Here is a 23,979-nt window from a genome sequence, read left to right as displayed (position 1 = left end):
CATTGTTCAACTGAGACATATGTGTATAGTGGTATTAGACGTGTTAACACGCACACCCATGGGAACAACTTTATCAGCTAGAGAACAGTGCTTGTGCACAATTTCCTTTGCCTTCAGTTTTACAGAATCCACTCATTTCCAAAGTTAGTTAGGTCAGCATCTTTCCCCCCACATCCCCTCCAGTGGACTTGTTTCATACATTTGCAATACAGTTAGGTCGTTTTGTCGCAGTCTGCATTCCATCCTGGGATTCCCTGATCTCCTAAATATTTTTTCTTTAATTTGAACACATTAAGTTTCACTTTTTTGTGCCGTAAAGTTCTATGGGTTTCGACAAATGTGTAGTGTCATGTCCCCACCATTACAGTATCATATGGAATAGTTCTATACCCTAAAACAATCCCCTGCCCTTCACGTATTAAGGCTTATTGAGGAGTGACACCTGAGACAGGAAAAGGAGAGAAAGCAAGATTGGACACGACAGCCTTCAGACTGTGATACAGGTCAGATTAAGTCTGCCAGGCCAACGTGAAGCTCCAAAGCAAAAATTGCCTGAGAGAGGAGTCCCACATTGGGCAGGAATGGCCAGGACTTTGTACCACCACCTTGCTCAGCCATTGGCTGGGGGCTGCCAGAGAGGACTGATCTTAGCTCAAAAGCCCAGGCAGACTCTGAAGGCACTAACAGCTGGAGGTTAGCAGCTAACCACATTCCTTGATGCTGGGTTGCTAAATCCGTCCTCGACAGGGGACTGAGTGCTGCAGCTCTGTGTCTGCCAGAAAGATCTTTGAAGTTTCCAAGCAGAGGCTGGCTAACCACTGATCAGGAATCTTGAGTGGAGGATCCCTGCATCAGGTGGGATTTCAAATCAGGTGATCCAATGGCCTCTCTCAGCTGTTGGGCCCCATGACAGGCCTTCAGCCTGCTCTGATCCAGACGACCCAGCTATTCCGTTTCTCACATTCATTCCACCTTGCTCAAGCCCCTGCTTCTCTTCTTTCACTGGCTAACGTATGCCCTGCTCTGTCCTAGAGGTAGGATCAGGGACCAAGACTATTCGTGCAGGTGCCAAGGAGCCAAAAGATGGAAGCTATGGCTCCCACTTAAGCCCACACCTTCTTAGGACCCAGATGCTCAACAAAATGGTTACAGTATCAACGATGAATGTGGACCACAGATTAGAGCATAAATAAAAAGCTTGTGAGTGCAAGCAAGAAAGTTGAAAAAGTCAAAGCTAAGACTACACAGACCAAATCCTGTTTGGAAATGTCCGCTCCCTTGAACATGGAAAAAGCAAAACAACAGCCCTCCCTACTGATCTGTGTATATACCATACCTGGCAAGGTATGATACTTTTATTTTCTTCAATCCTAACTCCTATGGGCGCCTCTGGGTTTTTATCTGCAGGTGTGCAATTCTGGTCTTTCTCTGCAGGAAGGTGGAAAACTTCCAGAAGAAGGAGTGGCTCTGATGCTTTGTTCTACCTGTGCTTACTTTTGCTTTTATTTAACCTGTTGAAGGTTAAAAGCCTGTTTTATTCTTGTAACTTGGCAGCTCTGCCTGGCTCACAAATGTCCTAAGATAAACAAGCACGGTCTGTATATAACCTCTTAGGACAGTCTTAGCTTCCAAGCCAAAAGAACTTTTAATATTTACTTTGTCTCTCTTTAGAGATTTCCTTTGAATGTTTGCTTCTGCTTTGAAGCATTTTCAGACTCCATAGACCCTGTTTGTTTTGCCCAGCCAGAGAACAGTGGCATTTTTTTTCTTATATTCACGCTCCTATTTTTGTACAATGAACCACGCATACTGATTTTAATTCCAAAGGCTCACAAATTAAAGCGCTTCCTTGAACCCAGACCCTCAGTACTTTTGCCAGCCTTCTCATTTTCTTGTCCACTTTGTCGTTTCTTGGTGGAGTAGCTAAAGCCAGAACCTGCTGGCTCAGAGTGGAAATAAACTATTGGTGGATAAACTCTCCTGACCCTCCTACCCCCAGGACCAGACAATGGGGTTGGAATCCATGTTTAAATACCCAATGGTTGCTCCAGGTCACTACCCCAAAGTTATACGAGACCCACAAAAGTACTAAGAGTTACTATTCCAAGAAGACACTTGCGGTTTCTGAATCCAGGACTTAGGAATTATAGGCAGGTTCTGTCTCTGAACACAAAGCCGGAGCACACATAAACAGCCTGCTTAAAAAAAAAAAAATCAATAAAAAGCCCACAAAGCGTGTACTGTCCCTGAAGCATTATGTCGGAATAGAAGTGACAAGTAAATGAAATTAAAAAACAAAAGAAGTTTTTTTTTTAAGTGCTTTCATTCCTCTCCCTGAGAATACAGACTGAAATTGTGAACCTGGCAGCTGTTTCCACAGGAGGAGATGAGGGTCACAGGTCTGAAGCGTGAGCTGTCTTCTAGAAACTGCCCTCTTATTATTATTTTTTTTTAATTTATTTATTTATTATTTATGGGTGTGTTGGGTCTTCGTTTCTGTGCGAGGGCTTCCTCTAGTTGCGGCAAGCGGGGGCCACTCCTCATCGCGGTGCGCGGGCCTCTCACTATCGCCGCCTCTCTTGTTGCGGAGCACAGGCTCCAGACGCGCAGGCTCAGTAGTTGCGGCTCACGGGCCCAGTTGCTCCGCGGCATGTGGGATCTTCCCAGACCGGGACTTGAACCCGTGTCCCCTGCATTGGCAGGCAGACTCTCAACCACTGCGCCACCAGGGAAGCCCCGAAACTGCCCTCTTATGATAGGTGACAGTTGCATCACCTTGAAATAGGAGAACACTTTTTTGTTTTTCTTTTCCCTCCAGAATTCAACTTTGCTAGCACAGTGTGTTAGAGAACAGTCACAGAGTGGCTATTGGAATTATAGAGATATTTCTGAGAATTAGCCTTAGGCAAAAGGCATTTGGCTGGAAACTTGCACTGAAAACTTACCTTGCAAGTCAGCATGTGACTTCCACCTGACTTAATTTTCTTCAGTCCCAAGGGTTCCAAGGCCAGAGAAAGGGTTCTGGTCTGGGCTGCTGGCGTGTTTGCTCTTCAGAGTCAACTGGGAATAAATTCAAAGACAAATCAACAAAGGTAACTTCTCCCTTTGACACTGAGTGTAACTGGGAGGGTTTCTTAAGTAAAATTTTTTGTTTTCTCATCAAAATAACAGATATGCAATCTTTGTATTTGGTTTAAGTGTGAATGAAAGAGATAAGGATTGAGGAAAGCACAAAGGACCGGGCAGGGGTGGGGAAATCTGAGTCTTGGTTCTAGCTTTGGCTCTGTCTCTTGACCTGGGGCAAGTTGCTGGGGTATCAGGGCCTTGGTTGACTTATATTAAAAGAAGGTGGAACTAGATGGCCTCTAAAAGCCTTTCCAGGTCTGTTCTAGGAATCAGTCTCTTAGTTTTTATTTTTTGTTATCTTTAGGCCAAAACAATGATGCAAGGTAGAATTAGGGTATAGATTTGCAAGAGGGTCATTTTTTAAAAAATATTTTCTTTTAATTAATTTTTATTGGCGTATAGTTGATTTACAATGTTAATGTGTTAATGTTAATGTGTTAGTTTCTGCTGTCAGCAAAGTGAATCAGTTATACATATACATATATCCACTCTGTTTTAGATTCTTTCCCCATATAGGTCATTACAGAGTATTGAGTAGAGTTCCCTGTGCTATACAGTAGGTCCTTATTAGTTATCTATTTTATACAGTAGTGTGTATATGTCAATTCCAATCTCCCAATTTATCGTCCCCCCTCCCCCCTTGGTAACCATAAGTTTGTTTTCTACATCTGTGACTCTATTTCTGTTTTGTAAATAAGTTCATTTGTACCATTTTTTAAAGATTCCACATATAAGCAATATCATATGATATTTGTCTTTCTTGCAAGAGGGTCATCTTGAGGCTGGTAGCAGGCTTCAGGTGACTCTCACCTCATCCAATATGTTTGCAAAGATGAACTGAGATCAAGACGGGCATCAGGGTAGGCGTTTATAGATATCTGTCAAATGAATGAGTGAATCAGTCGATCAGTCAGGATAGTATTGAGGGAGAAGGGAATGAAATCATTCCACTGGAGGAAGTTTATTTGGGGTAGGACATAGATTTGCTTAGCAGTGATGGCTGGGGAGAGGTTTTATGGACAGATTCAGCCAGAGCTGAACTTCAGGACTGGGAAATATTAGGGTTAAGACTAGTTTACATAGCACTCTTCATCTATAGAATAAAATAGAGTGATTGCTGGCAGGCTGCTAAGTACTACAGTTTTTCCAGCTACAGGTGGTTTAACTACAAGATAACGGGACTCTTCTTCTCCCCAGTTTAATGACCAGAATATTGATTAGTATTTGCTTTGGCTGAGTCTTGCAGAAATCCAAACTTACAGTGGCTAAACAACATGTAAGTTTATTTTTCTCTTACATAAATGAAATCCGTAGGTAGGCAATTCAGGGCAGGCTTGGAGGTTCCAAGGTGTTATGGATTAGCATCCTTCAACCTCAAGTTCAAGTATGGCTGCGTGAACTCAGCTATCCCATCAGCATTCCAGCCAGCAGGCAGAAGAAAGAGCCAATAAAGGGTTCACCTCCTTTCTTAGTCTGTTTGGGCTGCTATTACAAACTACCACAGACTGGGTCATTTATAAACAACAGAAATTTATTTCTCATAATTTTGGAGGCTGGAAGTCTGAGATCAGGGCGCCAGCATGGTTGCATTTCAGTGAGGGCCCTCTTGCTGGTCCATAGCTCGTGCCTTCTGGCTGTGTCCTCACATGGTGGAAGGGGCAAGGGGTCTCTCTGGAGCCTCTTTTATAAGGGCACTGATCCCATTCATGAGGGCTCTACCTCCATGATTTAAGCATCTCCCAGTCTCCACCTCCTAATCCCATCACCTTTGGGGGTTTGGGGTTTTTTTTTGTTTTTTTTTTTAAAAGAATTCCTTTATTTCTTTAAGTTATTTATTTAATTGTTTATTTATTTTTGGCTGTGTTGGGTCTTCGTTTCTGTGCGAGGGCTTTCTCTAGTTGCGGCGAGCAGGGGCCACTTCTCATCGCGGTGCGCGGGCCTCTCACTATTGCTGCCTCTCTTGTTGCGGAGCACAGGCTCCAGACGCGCAGGCTCAGTAGCTGTGGCTCACGGGCCTAGTTGCTCCGCGGCATGTGGGATCTTCCCAGACCAGGGCTCAAACCCGTGTCCCTTGCATTGGCAGGCAGACTCTCAACCACTGCGCCACCAGGGAAGCCCGGGGGTTTGGGTTTTAACATATGAATTTTAGGGGGATACAAACATTCAGACCATAGTACCTCCCCACTTGCCATGAATGATACCTCTTGGAAGTTGAACTTGACACCTCTATTGTCATCCCATTGACCAAAACGTAATTACATGGCCACACCTAAGTGCAATGGAGACTGGGAAACATAACTTTTATTTATAATACCTAAAAATTAGCTTTTTTTGGTTTGTTTTAAGAGAGAGGGGGAGAACAGATATTAGGGAATATTAGTTTGTCACCTTGAGAGATTACACACTTATTCCAGTTATGCAATGAAGCTCCTGTTATTCAACTCCTTTGGTCCTTATCCCTTAAAATCATCTTCAGGGCCCAGAGCAAATTATTTTCAGTATTCCAAATCTTTACCCTGTGGAGGTGAATTTGATTTTTGAAAGCAGGCCAGGGTCACTCAGGACAACTGTGATGAGTAAGGTGGGTGATTGATAAAGCTGAGAATTACCATTTCATAAGAATGAGATATGGGCTTGTAGATCTGGATATCATAGGCTATACTGGGCATTAGGATCATTCCTACAGAAAACAACTCTAGAACCCGGACATAATACATAAAGCGGTTACCCGAAGGTACTGAAGAGGAAACAGAAGTAGGTAGATTCTGGTGTTGCCTGTGGCATGGAGAAGAGGAGATGAGGAGCCATACAAGTAGTCCCTCTGCCACGGCTTTTAGTGCGGGGCTAAGTGTAGTCCACACAGTGGCTTGTGTAATAGAGACATACAGGAAAAACGCCCGAGTCCTGCTGTTCTGGGGGAAGAGAGAAGTGAAGCCAGGAAATGATGAATGCTGAAAAAGTGGGGGAACCCAGAAAGGAAAGAGCCAAAGAGGGGATCCCTACACCAAATCATTGGCCAACCCCTGAACGACACATGCACAGAGAACACTCAAAGTAGCTCAGCTACACAGAAGTTCTGCACTCAGACTGGAGCTGCCACCCCGAGAAACAGGGTTTGGAGTTCAAGCCCAACAAGAAAATTATCTGCTGAAACAAAGGAAAAACAACTCTCACCAGAGAAAAATAATGGAATCTGAAATCTCCACAGCTTAGTATTCATGATGGCCAAGATGCAGTCCAAAATTATCTGACCAATGGATACTAATAAACTAACACTAATATTAGTCTCTAACATCTGAAAAATCAACATAATTCAACAAATTAATAGCATATAGGGGAAACCAATACGATTATTTTAATAAGTGCAGAAATAGCATTTGTCCAAATTCAACACCCATTTATCATAAAAAATGTCTTAGTAAATTATGAATTAAAAAAAAACTTTCTCAACTGCATCTACAAAATCAGACAGCTAATGTACTACAATGTGAAGGATTTTATGCTTTCTCCCTAGGATCAGGAACAAGGCAAGGATGTTAACTAACTCGTTTTATTTAACATTGTATAGAAGTGCCTAGTCAGTGCAGCAAGGCAAGGAAAAAAAAGTATACAGATTATAAAGGAAGAAGTAAAATTGTCTTTATTTGCAAGTGATATCATATAGAAAACCCTAAGGAACGCACAAAAAAGCTATTAGAAGTAATAAGTGAGTTTAGCAAGGTTGCAGGATACGATATACAAAAGTCAATTGTATTTCTATATACTAGCAACTAACATTTAGAAAGTAAAATTATAAAACAACTCCATTTACAATACCATAAAAACACTTAGGAATAAATTTTGCAAAAGATATGTAAGACCTGTAGGCTGAAAATTACAAAACATTATGGGAAATTCAAGAAGATCTACATAAATAGAGAGCTGTACCATGTCCATGGATCAGAAGTCTCAAAATTGTTAAACTGGCAATCCTCCTTGTATTAGTCAATAGAATCAATATAATCCCTTTGGAAATCCAATCACTGGGATTTTAAATTTTTTTAATCTAATTAAATTTGTGAAAAGAAATTTATAAGTTTATTTTATTTTATCTATTTATTTTTTAAATTAATTTTATTTATTTATTTTTGGCTGTGTTGGGTCTTCATTGCTGTGCACGGGCTTTCTCTAGTTGTGGCAGGGGCTGCTCTTTGTTGCAGTGCGCAGGCTTCTCATTGCAGTGGCTTCTCTTGTTGCAGAGCACAGGCTCTAGGCACGCGGGCTTCAGTAGTCGCAGCACGTGGGCTCAGTAGTTGTGGCTCACGGGCTCTAGAGCGCAGGCTCAGAAGTTGTGGCGCACGGGCTTAGTTGCTCTGCGGCATGTGGGATCTTCCCGGACCAGGGCTCGAACCCGTGTCCCCTGCCTTGGCAGGTGGATTCTTAACCACTGCGCCACCAGGGAAGCCCTGTAAGTTTATTTTAAAATTTATACAGTAACACAAAGGACCTAGAATAGTCAAAACTATTTTGAAAATTGAGAACAATGTTGGAGCACTTACACTACCTGATTTCAAGAACAGTATGTGGCTCTTAAGTAGTAAATCCAGTTTTAATCTTTGGTTTATAAATTGGCATTTAAATAATTTCCAAGAAAAGGGAAGATGGTGCAGCTCTGAGATAAGCATGTAGCTTCCCAAGTTGGCTACTTTGAAGAGTAATATTCATTTGGCATGATTGCTGGGGAAAAAAACATCCACTTTGAGCATAAGCTTTGTAATAAAGACAGAACTGGGTTTAAATACTGAATATACCACTTTCCTTTCTACATCTCAGTTTCTTCATCTTAAAGTGGAGTGCACAGTGTAAAAATTAAGGAAATACAGCATAGAAACTAAGCTTTATGTTATAGCTCTGGAACGAGCCTAGCTGGGTTAGAACCTGGCTCTACTGTTTTCTAGCTGTGTGGCCTTAGGTGTGTTTAATCTTTCTATGCTTCGTTTTACTCTTTGTAAATTGAGTATACTCAAAGTACCTACCTAAAATGTTGTGATGAACTAAATGATTTAATAAATCTAAAGCATTTAGAACGGAGTTTGGCACATTAAAAAGTGCCCAACAAATGTTACCTACTATTATCCTTTCCCAGTGTTATGAGGACTAAATGTGGTTACTTTTGTCAACCACCAAGCAGGGTCCCTGGTATCCAATAAATGTTCGCTCCCATCCCTCCTTGCAGCATAAGTAGCATTCTGAGGGTAGGATTTGACACTGAAGGGTGTATTTTGCCATCTTGGGGACAATCTTGAATTTCAGTTTCTTAAATTTTCTTTCTTTACTCTTTTTTCAATGTTTAAAAATGCCTTACTGACAGAATCACAATGCACCAAGGGAAACCTTAACACTGGATATCAAATACTACCCCTTCTGGACCCCATCAGGCATTTTCCCTGAAAAGCCCTCATAAGTTTACTTCCCAAAGACAAGAATTCCCTTCACTGTCTTCACTCCTCTGGTTATCCCTGTCTCTGTACCAGACGGGGCAGCAAAAGCAGTAAACACAAGCATCTTAGTAGAGATGCCCTTTGGGCCCCTGTAGACCATCTTTCATATTATTGTACAGACTCCTTTTCCCCCTCATTGTCTCAGTTTCTGTGCACCACAACAGGATGTGGGCTTCACTCTTTTCCTCTTCTTTTAAACCATTTTAGTGATGCTATCCTGTGCCTTTCCGCGCAAATATTGGATTGGACAAAAAGTTCGCTCAGGTTTTTCTGAAAATCTTACAGAAAAACCCGAAGGAACTTTTTGGCCAACCCGGTAGTACTAAAACTCCTCCCGCAACCCATCTTGTCTACCCGGTAAAAAGAAAACTTTCCCATCCTCATTCCCCTTCTCCCGCCGCTTCCCCTCCCATTTTTCCCTTGGAATGACCCACGTTTCTCCCTAGGAAGGGCTGAATGTTCCTCTGGAGGGGACCACAGCTCTTGACAGGGTTGTGTTTGCATTCTCAATGACACTTGGATCACATTGCCAAAGTATTCCAGGTAGAATGTGGGGAGAATTTGAACTTTTAAATTATCTGCCAAGAGTCAACTTTTCTTCAGCTATTTGAAATCCTTCCCACAAAACCTCAATGCCCAGTCTCACTATACTGTTACTAATTAATGTTTATTTTCCCACCCTCAAATATTCTGCTTGTATATGTCTACACTGCAGCAGCACCCTGAATCCTGGGAACCTTCTGGCTATAGTAGAGTGAACATAATGTATAAACAGGAAGTCAAAATTTGACATGAAAAAGAGAGATCTGTTGTAAATATAAGTCTGTATTAGGGGTTTCCCGTCCTTTCTGGAAACATTAAAATGTAGCCACATACATCTTTACTGCCTGTAGCTTCCACTCAAGGGGGACGTTAACATTCCATGCCATTCTGTGTGCTAAACCACTGGCTCGTTCATTCATTCGGCAAATATTTATTATATATAAGCCAGGATACAGGCACTGCGCCAGGCACTAAGCTTGGATACAGAGATAAGGACCCTTTCCCGCCCTTAAAGAACTCATATCCTAGTGGAAAGACAAGTAAGTGAAGAGATCATTACAAAATAAGATTGGTAAGTGCTATGTTAGAGGAATTAACAAGTGCTATGGGAGCAGTGGGAAGGAAGGTGATAAAGTGTGTTGGATGAATGCACTTATCAACAATTATGAGTATGTACTAGGTATGTGCTAGGCATGTTGGGGGAACAGTGAAAATGAAACAATGAAATAAATTCCCTGTCTTCACGGAGTTTACATTCTAGTGAAGGAAACAGGCAATAACAAAAAAGTCGTAAGATCAGGATGCAGGATAGTGTTATGGAAGGGAGTTTGAGTTGTGTCTGGAAGGATAAATGGGTGTTAGGAGAAGAGAGCGTTCTTCTTCCCACAAAAAAACGAAACGCTGGGGTGAATGAAGGAGAGATGGCTGGAGGGGAGGGAAGTGGGAGGCGGGAATGGATGAGAAACAGCATGAAGTATTCTGAAAAGGGAGTTATGAGGTGTATGAGTAGGTGGATCACAGGCGTAATGGGAGGGACAAGGTGCGTTTTTCCCCGCCCGAGACAGAGTTCGGAAGAGAATTCATTCATTGGTTGTCAGAACCGGAAGGGACATTTAAGAGGTAAAGAATGATCACACTCCCTTATTTTACAAATGAACAAAGCAAGACTCGGGGAGGGCGCAGTAACTTGTCCCAAGTCACCCGGCTAGTCGGGAACACGACCAGGATTCCCCCAGTTTTCTGCACAACTCCGCGGAGGCCTCTGTGCGGGACTAGCGGCTGGGGGAGGCCGCGCCGCGGGAAGGCAGCCCGGGTCGGGGATGCCGACGCACACCGCCCCCTCCCGGGGCTTCTCCGCACGGCCGCCCCGCGGGCCTCCTCCCAGCCGCGCCCCTTCCAGCCTCGCGCCGGGGCTCCCCGGGCGCCCGCCCGCGCGCCGGGCGGACAGGGAGGGCGACGGCCGCCGGGCCCCCAGCCCACTCCACCTGTCGCCCTCCGCCGCCCAGGGTCTCCCTGGCGCCGTGACCCGCTCGCTCAGCCTCGCCCCGCGGGGTCCCCAGGAGGGGGTCACGGGCCGCCGCGCCGGCCGAGCCCTGCGATTGGCGGAGAAGTAGCAGCGTCTCCAGCAACGCCCTTTAGCCGGCTCTCCCGGCGGCCGGGACCCTGAGGCCGGGCTCCCCGGCACCCCCGCCCACCCGCGGCCCCACCCTTCCTCCTCCGCCCGCCGCCTCCTCCTGACGGGGTCCGGGTCGGGCCGGCGCGCGGTGGAGCACGAGCGGGCGCAGCCGGGGCGCCGCGCTCCGAGCTATGGGAGGCGCCCACTCTCAGAGCCCGAGGGGCCGGGAGCCGGCCGCGGAGAGGCCCCCGAGACCCCGAGAGATCGCGTGAGTCCCAGAGCCCCCCGCCTCCCGCCCCCAGATCCCGGGGCCGCCGTTCCGGGTTTTGCATGCCGGCCGGGGATGGGAGCGCACGGCTCCCGTCCCACCAGGGCTGGGAAGGTGGGGCTCCCGCTGGCGCCCGCGGGGCGCAAGGGCACAGGGGTGGGCCTGGTGGGACATCCCGCCCCGAGCCTCGCCCTGCAGTGCCCCGGGGGCGCTGGGCCACGACCCACGGCGACAGAATCGCGCCCAGGCGGGGCTGCTGTCCCGCGCCCCTTCGCGCTGCGCGGGTGGGACATGGGGACCCCGAGGTTTTCCAGACTCGTCCAAGCAGGAAGACGCACGTGTCCCTAAAGGGCTCAGAAACACTCCAGAGACAGATCTAGTTGCAGGGAGGAGTAGATATTAGAAGGGGACTCGAGTCTCCAAGATAACTCGGCTCGTGTTGGCCTTCAGGGTCCAGGAATTTGATGCAGTGCTCGCTGTTCGCAAAAACTCCCTCTCTTGTTTGCTCCGAGGGCTTCATGATGATCTCAGAGAAAGGGCTGTATTGTAGCAGCAGCAATTAGGCTTTTGTTCTGGGACTGCAACAATTGGGGACACCAAGTACTGAAATGCTCCGAAGGGACATTTTTAGAGAACGTGGTTTAGAGCAAGTTGCACGGTTTGGAAGATGGCCTTGCTTCTTACCACAGAGAGGATGCGTCGATAACTATATTTATTTGAGAACCCAAACAATCTTTAAGCGTATAATTAAAAATGTTTAAAGGGTGTGCGTGTCTTGGAGGTGAGGTAATGTCAAGGAATCCACACTCTATTTGAATTCAGCCAATGCCAAAGCTGTTTAGTTTGAGAAAGATACACTTAGCCATCACATATAGGCAGCCTGGGCCATGGGAGGGCTTTTTTTGGATTATCTTTTCAAGGCAAAGTATCTTCTGGAATACCCAGATAGACGTGTTAGTTGTTCCTTCTGATGTTTACATATAATCAGTAATCTAAACTTAGTTCAGGCATCTTATTAATCATAAGAATAGCTGAGAGTTATTGAGCACGTAAAATGTGCCAAACCCTGTTCTAAACACTCTGTGTGTTATTTAATCCCCAAGAACACTGAGTTAGTTTCTATTATTGCCCTCATTTTATTGGTGAGGAAACTGAAGTAAAAGAGATGTGACTCGTCCAAGGTCACAGAGCTAAAACGTGGTGGACCCTGCTTGTCTGACTCCAGAAATCCTGCAGCAGCCACTTTCCACAGGAGAGTTGGGACTGACTTAGGAAACAAACTGTTATCTCAGCTGGCAGAACACACCCCATTTTCCCCTTTAATTCCTCCCGAATAAGGGAGAAATCTGAATTAGCAATATTTATACCTAATGAGCAAAAACTGCCAAAGTTGATTTAACTTTTTAAAAAGTTAAGAGGCAGTGTAACACTGAGATGAAGTTTCAAGTTTTGGAGGCAGATTGCCCTGGGTTGAATTCTAGGCTCTGCTCCTTAACAGCTGGAACTCTTTTATCTCCTCCTTAACCTCTCTGGGTCTGTTTCCTTGTATGTAAAATGGGAATGAAGATAATGTCCACTTCATAGGCTGTTCTAAGGATGACATAAGATCATGTATATATGAATAACAAGTTATAGTTTTATCTCAGAGCAGTAAGTTGTTTTAGCCAAGGATGACAGTTGACTGTTTAATCTTTGTGAGCACGTGGCTGGTGTAGCTCAAAAGTAAATACTTAAATCATTCTCTGAAAGGACGCTGAAGCAATGAACTCAGGGCTTTCTGTGTAGGATTCAGTTGTCAGGGTAAGGAACTGATTCTTAATTGTCAAATTATCCCGTGCTTTGGCAGTAGGTAGAGGATCTGTCTCTCTCCAATGAGGTTCTGCATGTGCCTTATATATTTAGCTAAACTTGCCTAAAGATAAACATAAAAGCCATCCTTGATCTAAACCTGGGAATACCGCCCAGGGATGCCCTATCCTACTGGAGTGAGTACATTAAGAAGGACGTAAACGCACGTAGGCAGTGTTGGGAGTTTTGGCCGCATCAGAGTGTGCAGGCTTAATGAGTCAGCCCTACAAACCACTTGGTGCAGACCAGCTGAAAGACGAGAAATATGAGCTTCGATGCCTGTGATATATATACATGAAAAGCAAAAAGCATGCTTTTAATCCAAATCCTGGCTCGTTCAGATGTACAGCCGCAAGGGTCTCCACGGTCGTTGTTAATGTCACCCGGCTGCAGATTTCCTGCCGGACACATGGCTGCCATGGATAACCCTGACCTCAAGGAAGTTCCCCTAACTCAGGCCATTGCATTTTCAAAATCTATTGTTCCTTTTTTAAAAAATAAAAATAAATACATGAAAACCTCACGAACGTTGCATGAATACTGGCATTTGTCTTTTGAGGGAGAAAATTATGTTTCAGAACGTTCACAATTTATATTTCAGAATAACTTAATCAAGTATGCAAATTAACCACACAAATCTGTCTTAACAGAGCGCTACTGCGAAATATAAACAGGTGTGGATGTGCATGAAGAGAAAGGTCTGATTTTAAGATAAAACACATTATTATTGAAAATTGTAGCTGTCTACCTTCCCCAAACCAGAGGAAACAAATGAGCCGGCCTTGGTAAAAGCTAGGGGGAAATTTCACCTCATTTATACAAGGAGGCTTCTCACGTGGTGATTAAGAGCAGAAGCCGTGGAGTCAGGCCGACCTGGGCTGGAATTCCAGCAAGATCGCTCGCTAGCTTAGGTCAGGAAGCTTTGGAAAATAATCACTTAATTCTTCAGTTGGGCAGATATCTGCATCTGTAAAATGGCAATAATAATCATATCTACCTTATGAAATGGTGTGTATTATTAGTGCAGGGCCTGGTACCTAAGATGTGCTTAATACCTGAGTTACCGGAATTCCCCTACATACAAACGAGTTCCGTTCTGAGAGTGCGTTTGTAAATCCAATTTGTTCGTAAGTCCAACAAAGTTAGCCTAGGTACCCAACTAACACAATTGGCTATGTAGTACTGTACTGGAATAGGTTTATAATAGTTTTCACACAAATAATACATAAAAAGCAAACACAAAAAATAAAGACAACATTTTTAATCTTACAGTACAGTACCTTGAAAAGTACAGTCGTACAGTACAACAGCTGGCATACAGGGGCACGTTCGCATCTTTGAAAGTTTGCAACTTGAAGGTTCGTATGTAGGGGACTTACTGTATTATTAGTACATTCACATGTGTATGTACCTATACATCAGATGCTACGCTAGATTCTGTGGGATGTATATATTTGAGTAAGGCTGGATCTCTTCTGAAGGGAGGGTTGACTTGTGTGCTAATTCAGCAAGGCCTCTTGGAGAAGCAAGACAATGGCTTTTTAGAGTTAACTTTTTCCTCAATTGATTTCCATTTTCCAGAAAGATGCACTATCCCGAGGATGGACCTGTGTTTGGGGATGTGGTAGTTTGGTGAAATGTTTGTAAACAATGACTCCTTAGTGGATTATTTTCGGCAATGGGGCCAAAGTGGGTTTTCTAAGCGCAGTAAATAATTTGCGGAGAGGTTTGAAGAATGACATAGAGCAGAACCTATTTTTCAGTAGGGAATATGGCATGTAACTAATTCATCTAGAGCTTGTTGAGTTTGTCCACCTGGGATGAACGATAATGCACTTGTTGTCAATTCTTTCAGTTAAATTTCTAGGCCAGTCTTTGTTTGCATTTGGAATGTATCCTAATGGAATAGGTCAGTGGCGAAGTCAGGAGCAGTTTCTGAGGTCTCGAGTGTTTTTGCCGTGAGGTTTTCTGATCATGTGAATTACATGTAGGTTCTACAATGTTCTGGAGAACTGCAGGGTCAGTTGGGAGCAATTGAGCCTCTTGATGGACAGACATCCTGACATGAAGAGGGAGGTGCTGGCTTTGAAGTTTTAGACACAGGACAACAGGACTCAAAACAAGTAAACTTAGGAAGCAATGTTCTTGAAACCCACTGCTTTCAAATTCATATTGTTCACCACCTCCTCACCACACAATTTTTATTGTCATTAAAAACATTTAGGTCCCCAATTGCTGTAAAAAATTTTCAAACATCCAGTGTACAGTTAAGAGAGAGACTTACAGAAAGTTTGTGGAAAAGACCCAGAAAAACCAGCTATATGAAGAAACGTTAAAAGAAGTGTAGCATTTAGCTTGAAGGAGGGACTGGAGAGATGGTGGAAATATATAATTTTCAGGGGATGTTGGTGGCCTCTATCTCTGATGAAGCCAACCCAACAGGAAATGGTTTGAATTGCAGGACAAGGGAATTATTTGTGTGTGTATGTTGAGTTTAGATAGCACAACTTCTAGACTGTGAGGGTAGTTGATATACCAAAAAGAGTTAATAAGGGAAGAAAAATTCCTTTCTGCAAATCATTAAAAGGTAAGAGAGATAATCTATCAAGGATTGAGACTCCAAGGGGGTTCGGGTCTAGTTTTGCTCCACAATTTCTGCTCTCTTTTAGCTTCAGTGGAGCCCCACCCCTACCTCTACCCTACGGCTTCTCCTGGCTGGTACAAGTTTCTGTGTTAAAAATCAAGAAGAGAAAGGGTGGGGGGGCACAGCTGCTGGTGTCCTGAGCTAGTGAAGTGGGTTATTTAATATCTGAGTTGGCTGGTAGCCAGAGTGGGCTGCAGAGTGTGTGAATTTGTTAACCCAAGGTCAGGAGATGAACTGGTAGCACCCTGAATGGCCATGGAACGTGGAGGTCCATCTTCTGAAGAAGCTCACTCTGGCTCCTATGGGATGCTTTTTTTTTTTTACAATTTTTTTTTTATTGTGGTAAAATATACGTAAGATAAAATTCACCATTTTAATCATTTTTAAGTGTCCAATTAAGTCCATTCACAATGTTGTATAACCATCACAACTATCCATTTACACTTTTTCATCATCCCAAAGAGAAACTCTGCATCCATTAAAAAATCACTCCCCATACTTCCCTCCACCAGCCCCTGCTACCTCTATTCTACTTTCTGTCTCTATCTGCCTATTCCTCATATAAGTGGAATCATATAATATTTGTCCTTTTGTGTCTGGCTTACTTAACTTAGAATCATGTCCTGAGGGTTCATTCATGTTGTAGCATGTGTCAGAGTTTCATTCCTTTTGATTGCTGAATAATATTCCCTTGTATGTATAGACCACATTCTGTTTATCCATTCCTCTGTCGATACACACTTGGGTTGCCTCCACCTTTTGGCAACTGTGTATGATGCTGGTATGAACATTGGTGTACAAGAATCTGATTGAGTCCCTGCTTTCAATTCTTTGGGGGTATTTGCCTAGGAATAGAATTACTGGGTCATGTGGTAGCTCTATGGTTAACTTTTTGAGGAACCAGCGAACTGTGTTCCACAGGACTTTATTCCATTGACCTGTAGCTCTGTCTTTATGCCAGTACCACACTGTTTTGATTACTGTAGCTTTGTAGTAGGTTTTTTATTTTTTTAAAATAAATTTATTTATTTGTTTTTATTTTTGGCTGTGTTGGGTCTTCGTTGCTGTGCGCAGGCTGTCTCTAGTTGCAGCGAGCAGGGGCTACTCTTCGTTGCGGTGCATGGGCTTCTCATTGCGGTGGCTTCTCTTGTTGCGGAGCGTGGGCTCCAGGCATGTGGACTTCAGTAGCTGTGGCACGCAGGCTCAGTAGTTGTGATGCACGGGCTCTAGAGCGCAGGCTCAGTAGTTGTGGCACATGGGCTTAGTTGCTCCGCGGCATGTGGGATCTTCCCAGACCAGAGCTTGAACCCATGTCCCTTGCATTGGCAGGCAGATTCTTAACCACTGCACTACCAGGGAAGCCCCTATAGTAGGTTTTAAAATTAGGAAGTTTTAGTCCTTCAGCTTTGTTCTTTTTCAAAATTATTTTAGCTCTTTGGGGTTTCTTGAGGTTTGTTTTTGGTTTTGTGTTTTAATCTCTGTCTCTCTCTCTCTCTCTCTGTCTCTCTGGATTTTTCTTCTTGGCTGGTGGCAGTCAGCAGCCTTCATGAGAGAATGCTGGACTGTCTTCAGCTTGTGTGTGGTGCCCCAGAAATTCTCTTTCCCTGCCCTCTCCTCTACCCCCTCTCCAGCCAGACTTTTCACCCCAAGACATGAACCTGCTTATGAGTCAGACGCTCGGGCACTGAGTATCCAAAGAGGACCCAGATGTGGGGAGGAGCCCAGGAGGGGTGGGCAGGAGACTGGAGTCACTGTGCAGGTCAGAGGTTCCAAGAGTTGAGCATCAGGGACCCACCTGTTCCCAGGGGAGAAGCTGACCCTGGAAGGAGTCTTGAAGGATGAGTGAGTGGCCAGGCAAGGGGGGTCAGGGGAAGGCAGGCCAGGTGAGGAAAGCATGGCAGATCATGGCCCGATGTGTCAGGATCCATCCTGTCTGGGCAGCGGGGAGGGTTTGGGGTAGGGTGGGTGTGGAATAGACGGGGGATTGGGAAGCAGTGAGTCTGGAGAGGTGAAGAAGGGCTGCGTGCTGGGGACTTTGTGGCTGGCTGGGAGTTTGGACTTAATTCCAGGAGCCGCAGATGAGGGTTTGCCAAGCCCTGGACTGAACTGGGGAGAAGTATTCTCGCTGAGAGGCTCAACCACATGGTGGGGGTACCTGTGATTCTCCTCGGCACCTCATCACTCACCCAGACATCACATCCAGGGCGCTAGATTTTCCTTTTTCAACCTCTTACTTCGTCTTCATTTTTGTATATTAGCAAATCAGTAACACATATAAATGTTTTCTCCTTTTCATTTTTCTTGTTTTCCAAATTTTCTACAACAAACACCTTTTCCTTTGATAATCATAACATACTTAAAAAAAAAAAAACCCTGACAATTTAGAAAACCCAGAAAACTGAAGAAAATAAACCACTCATAATCTCATCACCCAGAGATGACTGTTAATACGTTGGTACATTTTATTACAGTTTCTTTTTTTTTCCAGTAAATATAATTTTCAACAGTGGGGTTATACTATATGTGTTTTGCATTCTGATTTTTTCACTTAACATTATAAACATTTCTCTGTATCATTATACTGAATTTTAAAATGTCATTTTATTGCTTGCTGAACAGTACAGTATGTGCATATATTATAATTAATTTACTTTTTCCCAAATGGTTGACATTTAGGTTGGTTGCCGTTTTTGATCATATACGTAATACAGTTAATAAATATTCTTATAATTCTTTGTGCATCTCTGATTAATAATTAGGACACATTCCTAGAAGTTTAATTATAGGGTCAAAAACGCAAGTATTTGAAAAGTTATATTTTGTTATATATTACTATATATTGTCAGATTATTACCCCAAAAGTCATCCCAAATTATACTCCCCCCCCCGCCCCCCTTAGCAGTATAGCATACTTTCCATATGCTCGTAGCATCCTTCCCAAGCTAGGCACTATCATTTTCAATCTTTGCCAGTTTGGTAAGAGAAAAATGTGTAATCTTGGTTTGATTTTTTAAATTCTTCATCAGTGAGAGTGAACTTTCCCCCCTATGTTTAGTAGCCATTTGTAATGTTTTAATTTCTTATGTATTTCTCTTTGCCAGTTTTGTACTGAGGTACTAATTTTTCTATACTTATTTGTGAGAATTCTTTATACGATGAAGCCAGCTACTTACTGAGCAGTTACTACATGCTAGGCACATGTTAGTCTCTCACATGCATTAACTCATGTGATTCTCAAAATAACCCTATAAGCTAGGTGCAGTTTTACATTTCCACTTTACACATGAAGAAACAGGTATAGAGAGGTTAATTAACTTGTCCCAGGTGTCACAGCTGGAGTGACAAAATTGAAATTTACGTGGCCTCAGTCCAGAGACCTACATGCCTAGCCATTGTCTTATACAAATCTGCTAACCCTTGTCCTCCATTTTTGTTTTGTTTTGTTTTGAAGGGGAGGTATTTTTAAAAATTAACTTCTTAATTTAGAACAGTTTCAGATTTACAGAAAATTTCAGCAGATGTACAGAGAGTCCTCATAGATTCCACAAGCAGTTTCCCTTATTATTAGCATCTTATATTAATATGGTACTTTTGCTACAGTTAATGAAACCATCATTGATATATTATTATTAACTAAGGTCCATACTTTTTTTAATTTTATTTTTATTTTTTTAACATCTTTATTGGAGTATAATTGCTTTCCAATGGTGTGTTAGTTTCTGCTTTATAGCAAAGTGAATCAGTTATACATATACATATGTTCCGGTACTTTGTTTAGATTTCCTTAGTTTTTACCTGATATCCTTTTTCTGTTCCAGAACATATTACATTTAGTAGTCATGTTACTTTTTAGTATAAATCAACCTATCACGTTTTCCTTTGGGGTTTCTTCCTCGGCCTTTGTGCATAGTAAGCTCTTCCCTGTCCCCAAATGAGATAACTCTTTTCTTCTATTTGTTTCATGATGTCCTTTTCTTTATAAGAAACCATTTACTCGATCTGAAATTTCTAGAATCACTAGTGTAAGATAAGACTCTAACATTTTTTTCTTTAAGGCTCTAACTTTTTTTTTCAAAATAGCTAACCAGTTACTCCAGTACTAGTATTATTAAATAATCCTTTTTCTTCCCACCGATTTGTAATACCATTTTTTTTTTTTTTTTGGCCGTGACATGCGGCTTTTGGGATCTTAGTTCCCCGACCAGGGATTGAACCTGGGCCCACGGCACTGAAAGCATCGGGTCCTACCTACTGGACCTCCAGGGAATTCCCTGTAATACCATTTTTTAAAATTCAGTGCTATAACCTGTCTTTCCTTCTGCTTAACCCTTGATGGTTTTTCTCTTTCTGTTCTCACTCATTCAGCAAATACGAATTGACTGCTTTCTTATGTTCAGGCACTGTGAATATCCTTTATTATTTATGTGGGAATTTACAGGGGCAGAAGAAAGCATTTCTAAATGTGTAAAATCTGAATATTCATTGATAATGTTGGGGGCAGGACATTTGCCAGAGAGTTGGATGAGGGGAGGTGACCTGTGAAAGGAGCTTGGGAAAAAAAAAGGACATTCGTAATTGAGCTTTCCTCATAGGTTTTACACCACCCTGGGCCACTCTGCCATCCATCTGAAGGTTTCATTTTTTTTTTAATTTTTTATTTTATTTATTTTATTTATTTATTTTTGGCTGTGTTGGGTCTTCGTTTCTGTGCGTGGGCTTTCTCTAGTTGTGGCAAGCGGGGGCCGCTCTTCATTGCGGTGCGCGGGCCTCTCACTGTCGCGGCCTCTCTCGTTGTGGAGCACGGGCTCCAGACGCGCAGGCTCAGTAGTTGTGGCTCACGGGCCTAGTTGCTCCGCGGCATGTGGGATCTTCCCAGACCAGGGCTCGAACCCGTGTCCCCTGCATTAGCAGGCAGACTCTGAACCACTGCGCCACCAGGGAAGCCCTGAAGGTTTCATTTTAAACAATGTAGCTTCCTGTGCAGAAACAGCTGTGCCTTCAAATGCTCTCAGGTCATCTGCACGCTTTGTCAGGCTCACATTTTTCATGTACAGTCTAGACTTTATTTTTCGCAGTAACATGATATAAAGTCCTAACAGATTTATATAAGGAATGAAGGATTTATATAAGGATAAACCACTCTCCCCTGCTGCTCCTGATCTTCCACCTCTTGTGCCTGTGGAGACGTGGGAACCTTGGAAAGTGCGAGAATCCCTCACTTTGACATTCCTTCATTCTCAGGATTCTTACCGTGCAGGACACTTTGGATATCGTTTTTTTGTGGGGTTTTTTTGCCTGTACCTAGTACAAGTTCGCCTTAGCCAATCTTATGGTATGTCTGCTGTGAACGTTATGAATAACAGTTGTAGGCAAAAGAAATTATATTTGGCTTACTTACATTTAGGGGTGTTCCGTAGCAACTTTAGAGTCATATCTATATTTTGGAGGCAGGATAGTTCTGTTTTTAATAATACCCATACATCTGTCTCGCACTGCATGTCCCCATAAAAGCCTGACAGCATAAGATATCATTGGTGAGGATGAGAGCTCCCAGGAATCTGGCAAAGACCCTTCACTTTAGAGCAATAGCTCTGAAAACTTCATTGGGTCAGAGATCCTGTGATAACATAAAACTTTTATAGACTTTTTCCAAATGAAAATACACATACACACAGTACAGAAAAGTTACGAGAGTCAGAGATCCTGAGACATAAGCATTAGCTCGTTTTATCCTTTCATGGCCCCTATAAAGTAGTTGTTAATAGCTCCATTTTACAGATAAGTAAACCGAGGCCTGGAAAAGTTGAGAAACTAAGGCTGCAGAGCTAGTAAACGGTCGAGCAGGGATTCAAGTGAACCTGGCTGAGGGAAAACAATTACTGGTCATTTCCAGAGTGGGTCAGCCACAGAGCAACTTATTAACCAGCAGAGGCTTCTGTTTATCTGCTAGAAAATAAGTTTTTATGGCTCCCTCCCTACTGATAGCACAGTTTCAGGAAAGTAAATGTTTGAGAAAAGTAAATGGTTGAAAAACACAGCCCATTCTGTAGACAAATACCCGTACACTGTGTTGCATTTACACAGAGCAGATAGAATGCCTCTCCCGGGTTTCTTTGCTGAATTATTTTCGTCTGTGAGTCTTGTTTTCCTAACAACTGCAAAATGTTATGTTTCCATGGCTACCTCAAAAGTGTTCTTAAATAGGGGTTTGAGAAAACAAAACTAGGAAGGCTTGGGCAAGACATAATGGTAGGAAGATGACATGTTTTACCTGCCAGGCGTCACCTTCTCAGCATTTCTGTGAGTCCAGCGGTGTCTTGTCTCTGTCCCTTCCCCAGTTGCCTCCTTTGCCTTTTAAGACCTGTGATCCACTGGTTCCACCACGTGTGAAGCCATGGTTCCTGTGACGTGTCCAGTGGCCTGGAGTGATGGCGTCTGGGAACACAACTCAAGTTCTGAATAACATGGGCCACCTTTTCAGTTGATACCCGAAGTGCGGGTTGGCAGGTTCCATTGAGGACAAGAGTAGAACTGAGAGATGTGCCCACGTTTCAGGAGTGGCTGTTGCTGGCGGGGAGGAGGAGACAGAGAGAGGTGTCTGCTGTGGACCTCTTTCACCTGTCGTCCACCTCCGTCCCGCTTCTGGCCGGGTAGAGGGTGCTGTTCTCCAGTCTTCCCACCAGGGGGCGCCAGCCACCATCTGCTTAGTTTCTGGCCTTGGTTGGCCTGGGGTGACCAGGACGGTCTTCAGCCCACTCCTTTGCTGGGTGGGAGAAAACGAGAGGGTCTTCGGATGCTAACTTACAGTGCACGTAGGAGGAAAGGAAACAGATTAGGGAGCGAGGGAGGATGAGGCCGAGGGTTTTGGTATTTCCATTTCCTTCTGCTGGCTGGGATCCTGCGTCCCCCGGGTGTCTTGTTTCTCTTCACTCCGAATCGTGTGGTTCAGGGCATATTTTTTGTGGCTTCTGAGGAGTTGGAAGCCTTCCCCCTCCTTTGCGTTGTTCACTGGTGTTCGCTGGTTGAACTGCAGTATAAACACCCAGGGCTGGACGCAGAGGGGGCTCACTGTGACCTTCTGACTGATAGAAATACAAAGCTGGAAGAAAGTCTCTTCAAAAACATTTGCGGGTTGAAGGTGTGACAGAAGTTTCTGGTGCCCCCTGGTGGCCGCTGTTCATTACTTCATCACAGAGAGAAAGGAGGAGCCCCGCGTCCCCGCCCCCGCCGGCCGCTGGGTCTCCCGTGACACGACCGGGGTATCGCCGCTCCGAGGAGTCTTCTGCAGACACCAAGAGCAGACAGCTCTAGCGCTTGACTGGCTCCTCCGACATCCCTTTTTCTCAGTTTCTGTTGCCCTAGGCCCACACTTTTAAATTCCTCTTGTGTTTCTCATTCGTCAGTCTTTTCCCAGTTCAAGGCCTTTTTCTTTTAAGTAAAAGTTGTTTTTATGTCCCTGATAATAGTCTGTTTTGTTTGATTGATTCCATACCCCTGTTTGAATGGTCAGTGGGGCTGGGGAGGGTCTTGTGTTTGGGACTGAAAATGCTTGAAGGGTGGGTGTGTGTGTGTGTGTGTGTGTGTGTGACGTGTGTGAGGTGTGTGTGTGACTGCGTGGAAGGTGTGTGTATGTATATGTGGCTGTGTAACCGTGTATGTGGTGTGTGTGTGTCTGCGTGGAAGGTGTGTGTATGTATATGTGGCTGTGTAACTGTGTATGTGGTGTGTGTGTGATTATGTGTGGGAGGTGTGTGTATGTGTACACGTGTGTGTGTGTGACTGTGTATGCGTTTGTGTGTGGTATGTATGACTTTATGTGGGAGGTATGAGTGTGTATATGTGGTGTGTACATGTGACTGTGTGGTGTTTGTGTGAGACTATGTGTGGGTGTGTATGTATAGGTGGTGTGTGTGTGACTGTGTGGGTGTGTATGTATATGTGGTGTGTGTGTGTGTGACTGTGTATGGGTGTGTATGTATATGTGGTGTGTGTGTGTGTGACTATGTATGGGTGTGTATGTATATGTGGTGTGTGTGTGACTGTGTCGGGGTTTGTATGTATATGTGGGGGGGGGTGTGTGTGTGTGTGACTGTGTGTGGGTGTGTATGTATATGCGGTGTGTGTGTGTGACTGTGTGTGGGTGTGTATGTATATGTGGTGTGTGTGTGTGACTGTGTGTGGGTGTGTATGTATACGTGGTGTGTATGTGTGTGACTGCGTGTGTATGTATATGTGGTGTGTGTGTGTGACTGTGTGTGGGTGTGTATGTATATGTGGTGTGTGTGTGACTGTGGGTGTGTATGTGTATGTATATGTGGTGTGTGTGCGTGTGACTGTGTGTGGGTGTGTATGTATATGTGGTGTGTGTGTGTGACTGTGTGGGTGTGTGTGACTGTGTGTGGGTGTGTATGTATATGTGGGGGTGTGTGTGTGTGACTGTGTGGGTGTGTGACTG

At 43.9% G+C, this 23,979-nt stretch overlaps 1 protein-coding gene across 13 annotated transcripts in view; it reads left to right on the top strand.

The window, feature by feature from the left end:
* TACC1 (transforming acidic coiled-coil containing protein 1) overlaps positions 1-23,979 on the top strand; it is a 114,502-nt gene that overhangs the window by 8,939 nt on the left and 81,584 nt on the right. For 6 of the 13 annotated variants that reach the window (XM_068532049.1, XM_068532048.1, XM_068532044.1 and 3 more), the window contains exon 1: positions 10,942-11,032. The exons of 2 other annotated variants lie outside the window; for them this stretch is intronic. Coding sequence is in view for 4 of the 11 variants with exons in the window: in XM_068532041.1 (XP_068388142.1) it covers positions 10,956-11,032 (77 nt within the window). In the remaining 7 variants the exon portion in view is untranslated. Of the gene's footprint in view, positions 1-10,730; positions 11,033-23,979 lie in introns of those variants that run through there. 5 more of the 13 variants (XM_068532041.1, XM_068532043.1, XM_068532045.1 and 2 more) reach the window with 5 other exon arrangements.

Source organism: Eschrichtius robustus, chromosome 21 (genome assembly GCF_028021215.1).
Source record: "Eschrichtius robustus isolate mEscRob2 chromosome 21, mEscRob2.pri, whole genome shotgun sequence".
Lineage (NCBI taxonomy): Eukaryota > Metazoa > Chordata > Mammalia > Artiodactyla > Eschrichtiidae > Eschrichtius > Eschrichtius robustus.
Note: the sequence above shows the minus strand (reverse complement) of the source record. Positions and strands in the feature narration are given on the sequence as shown.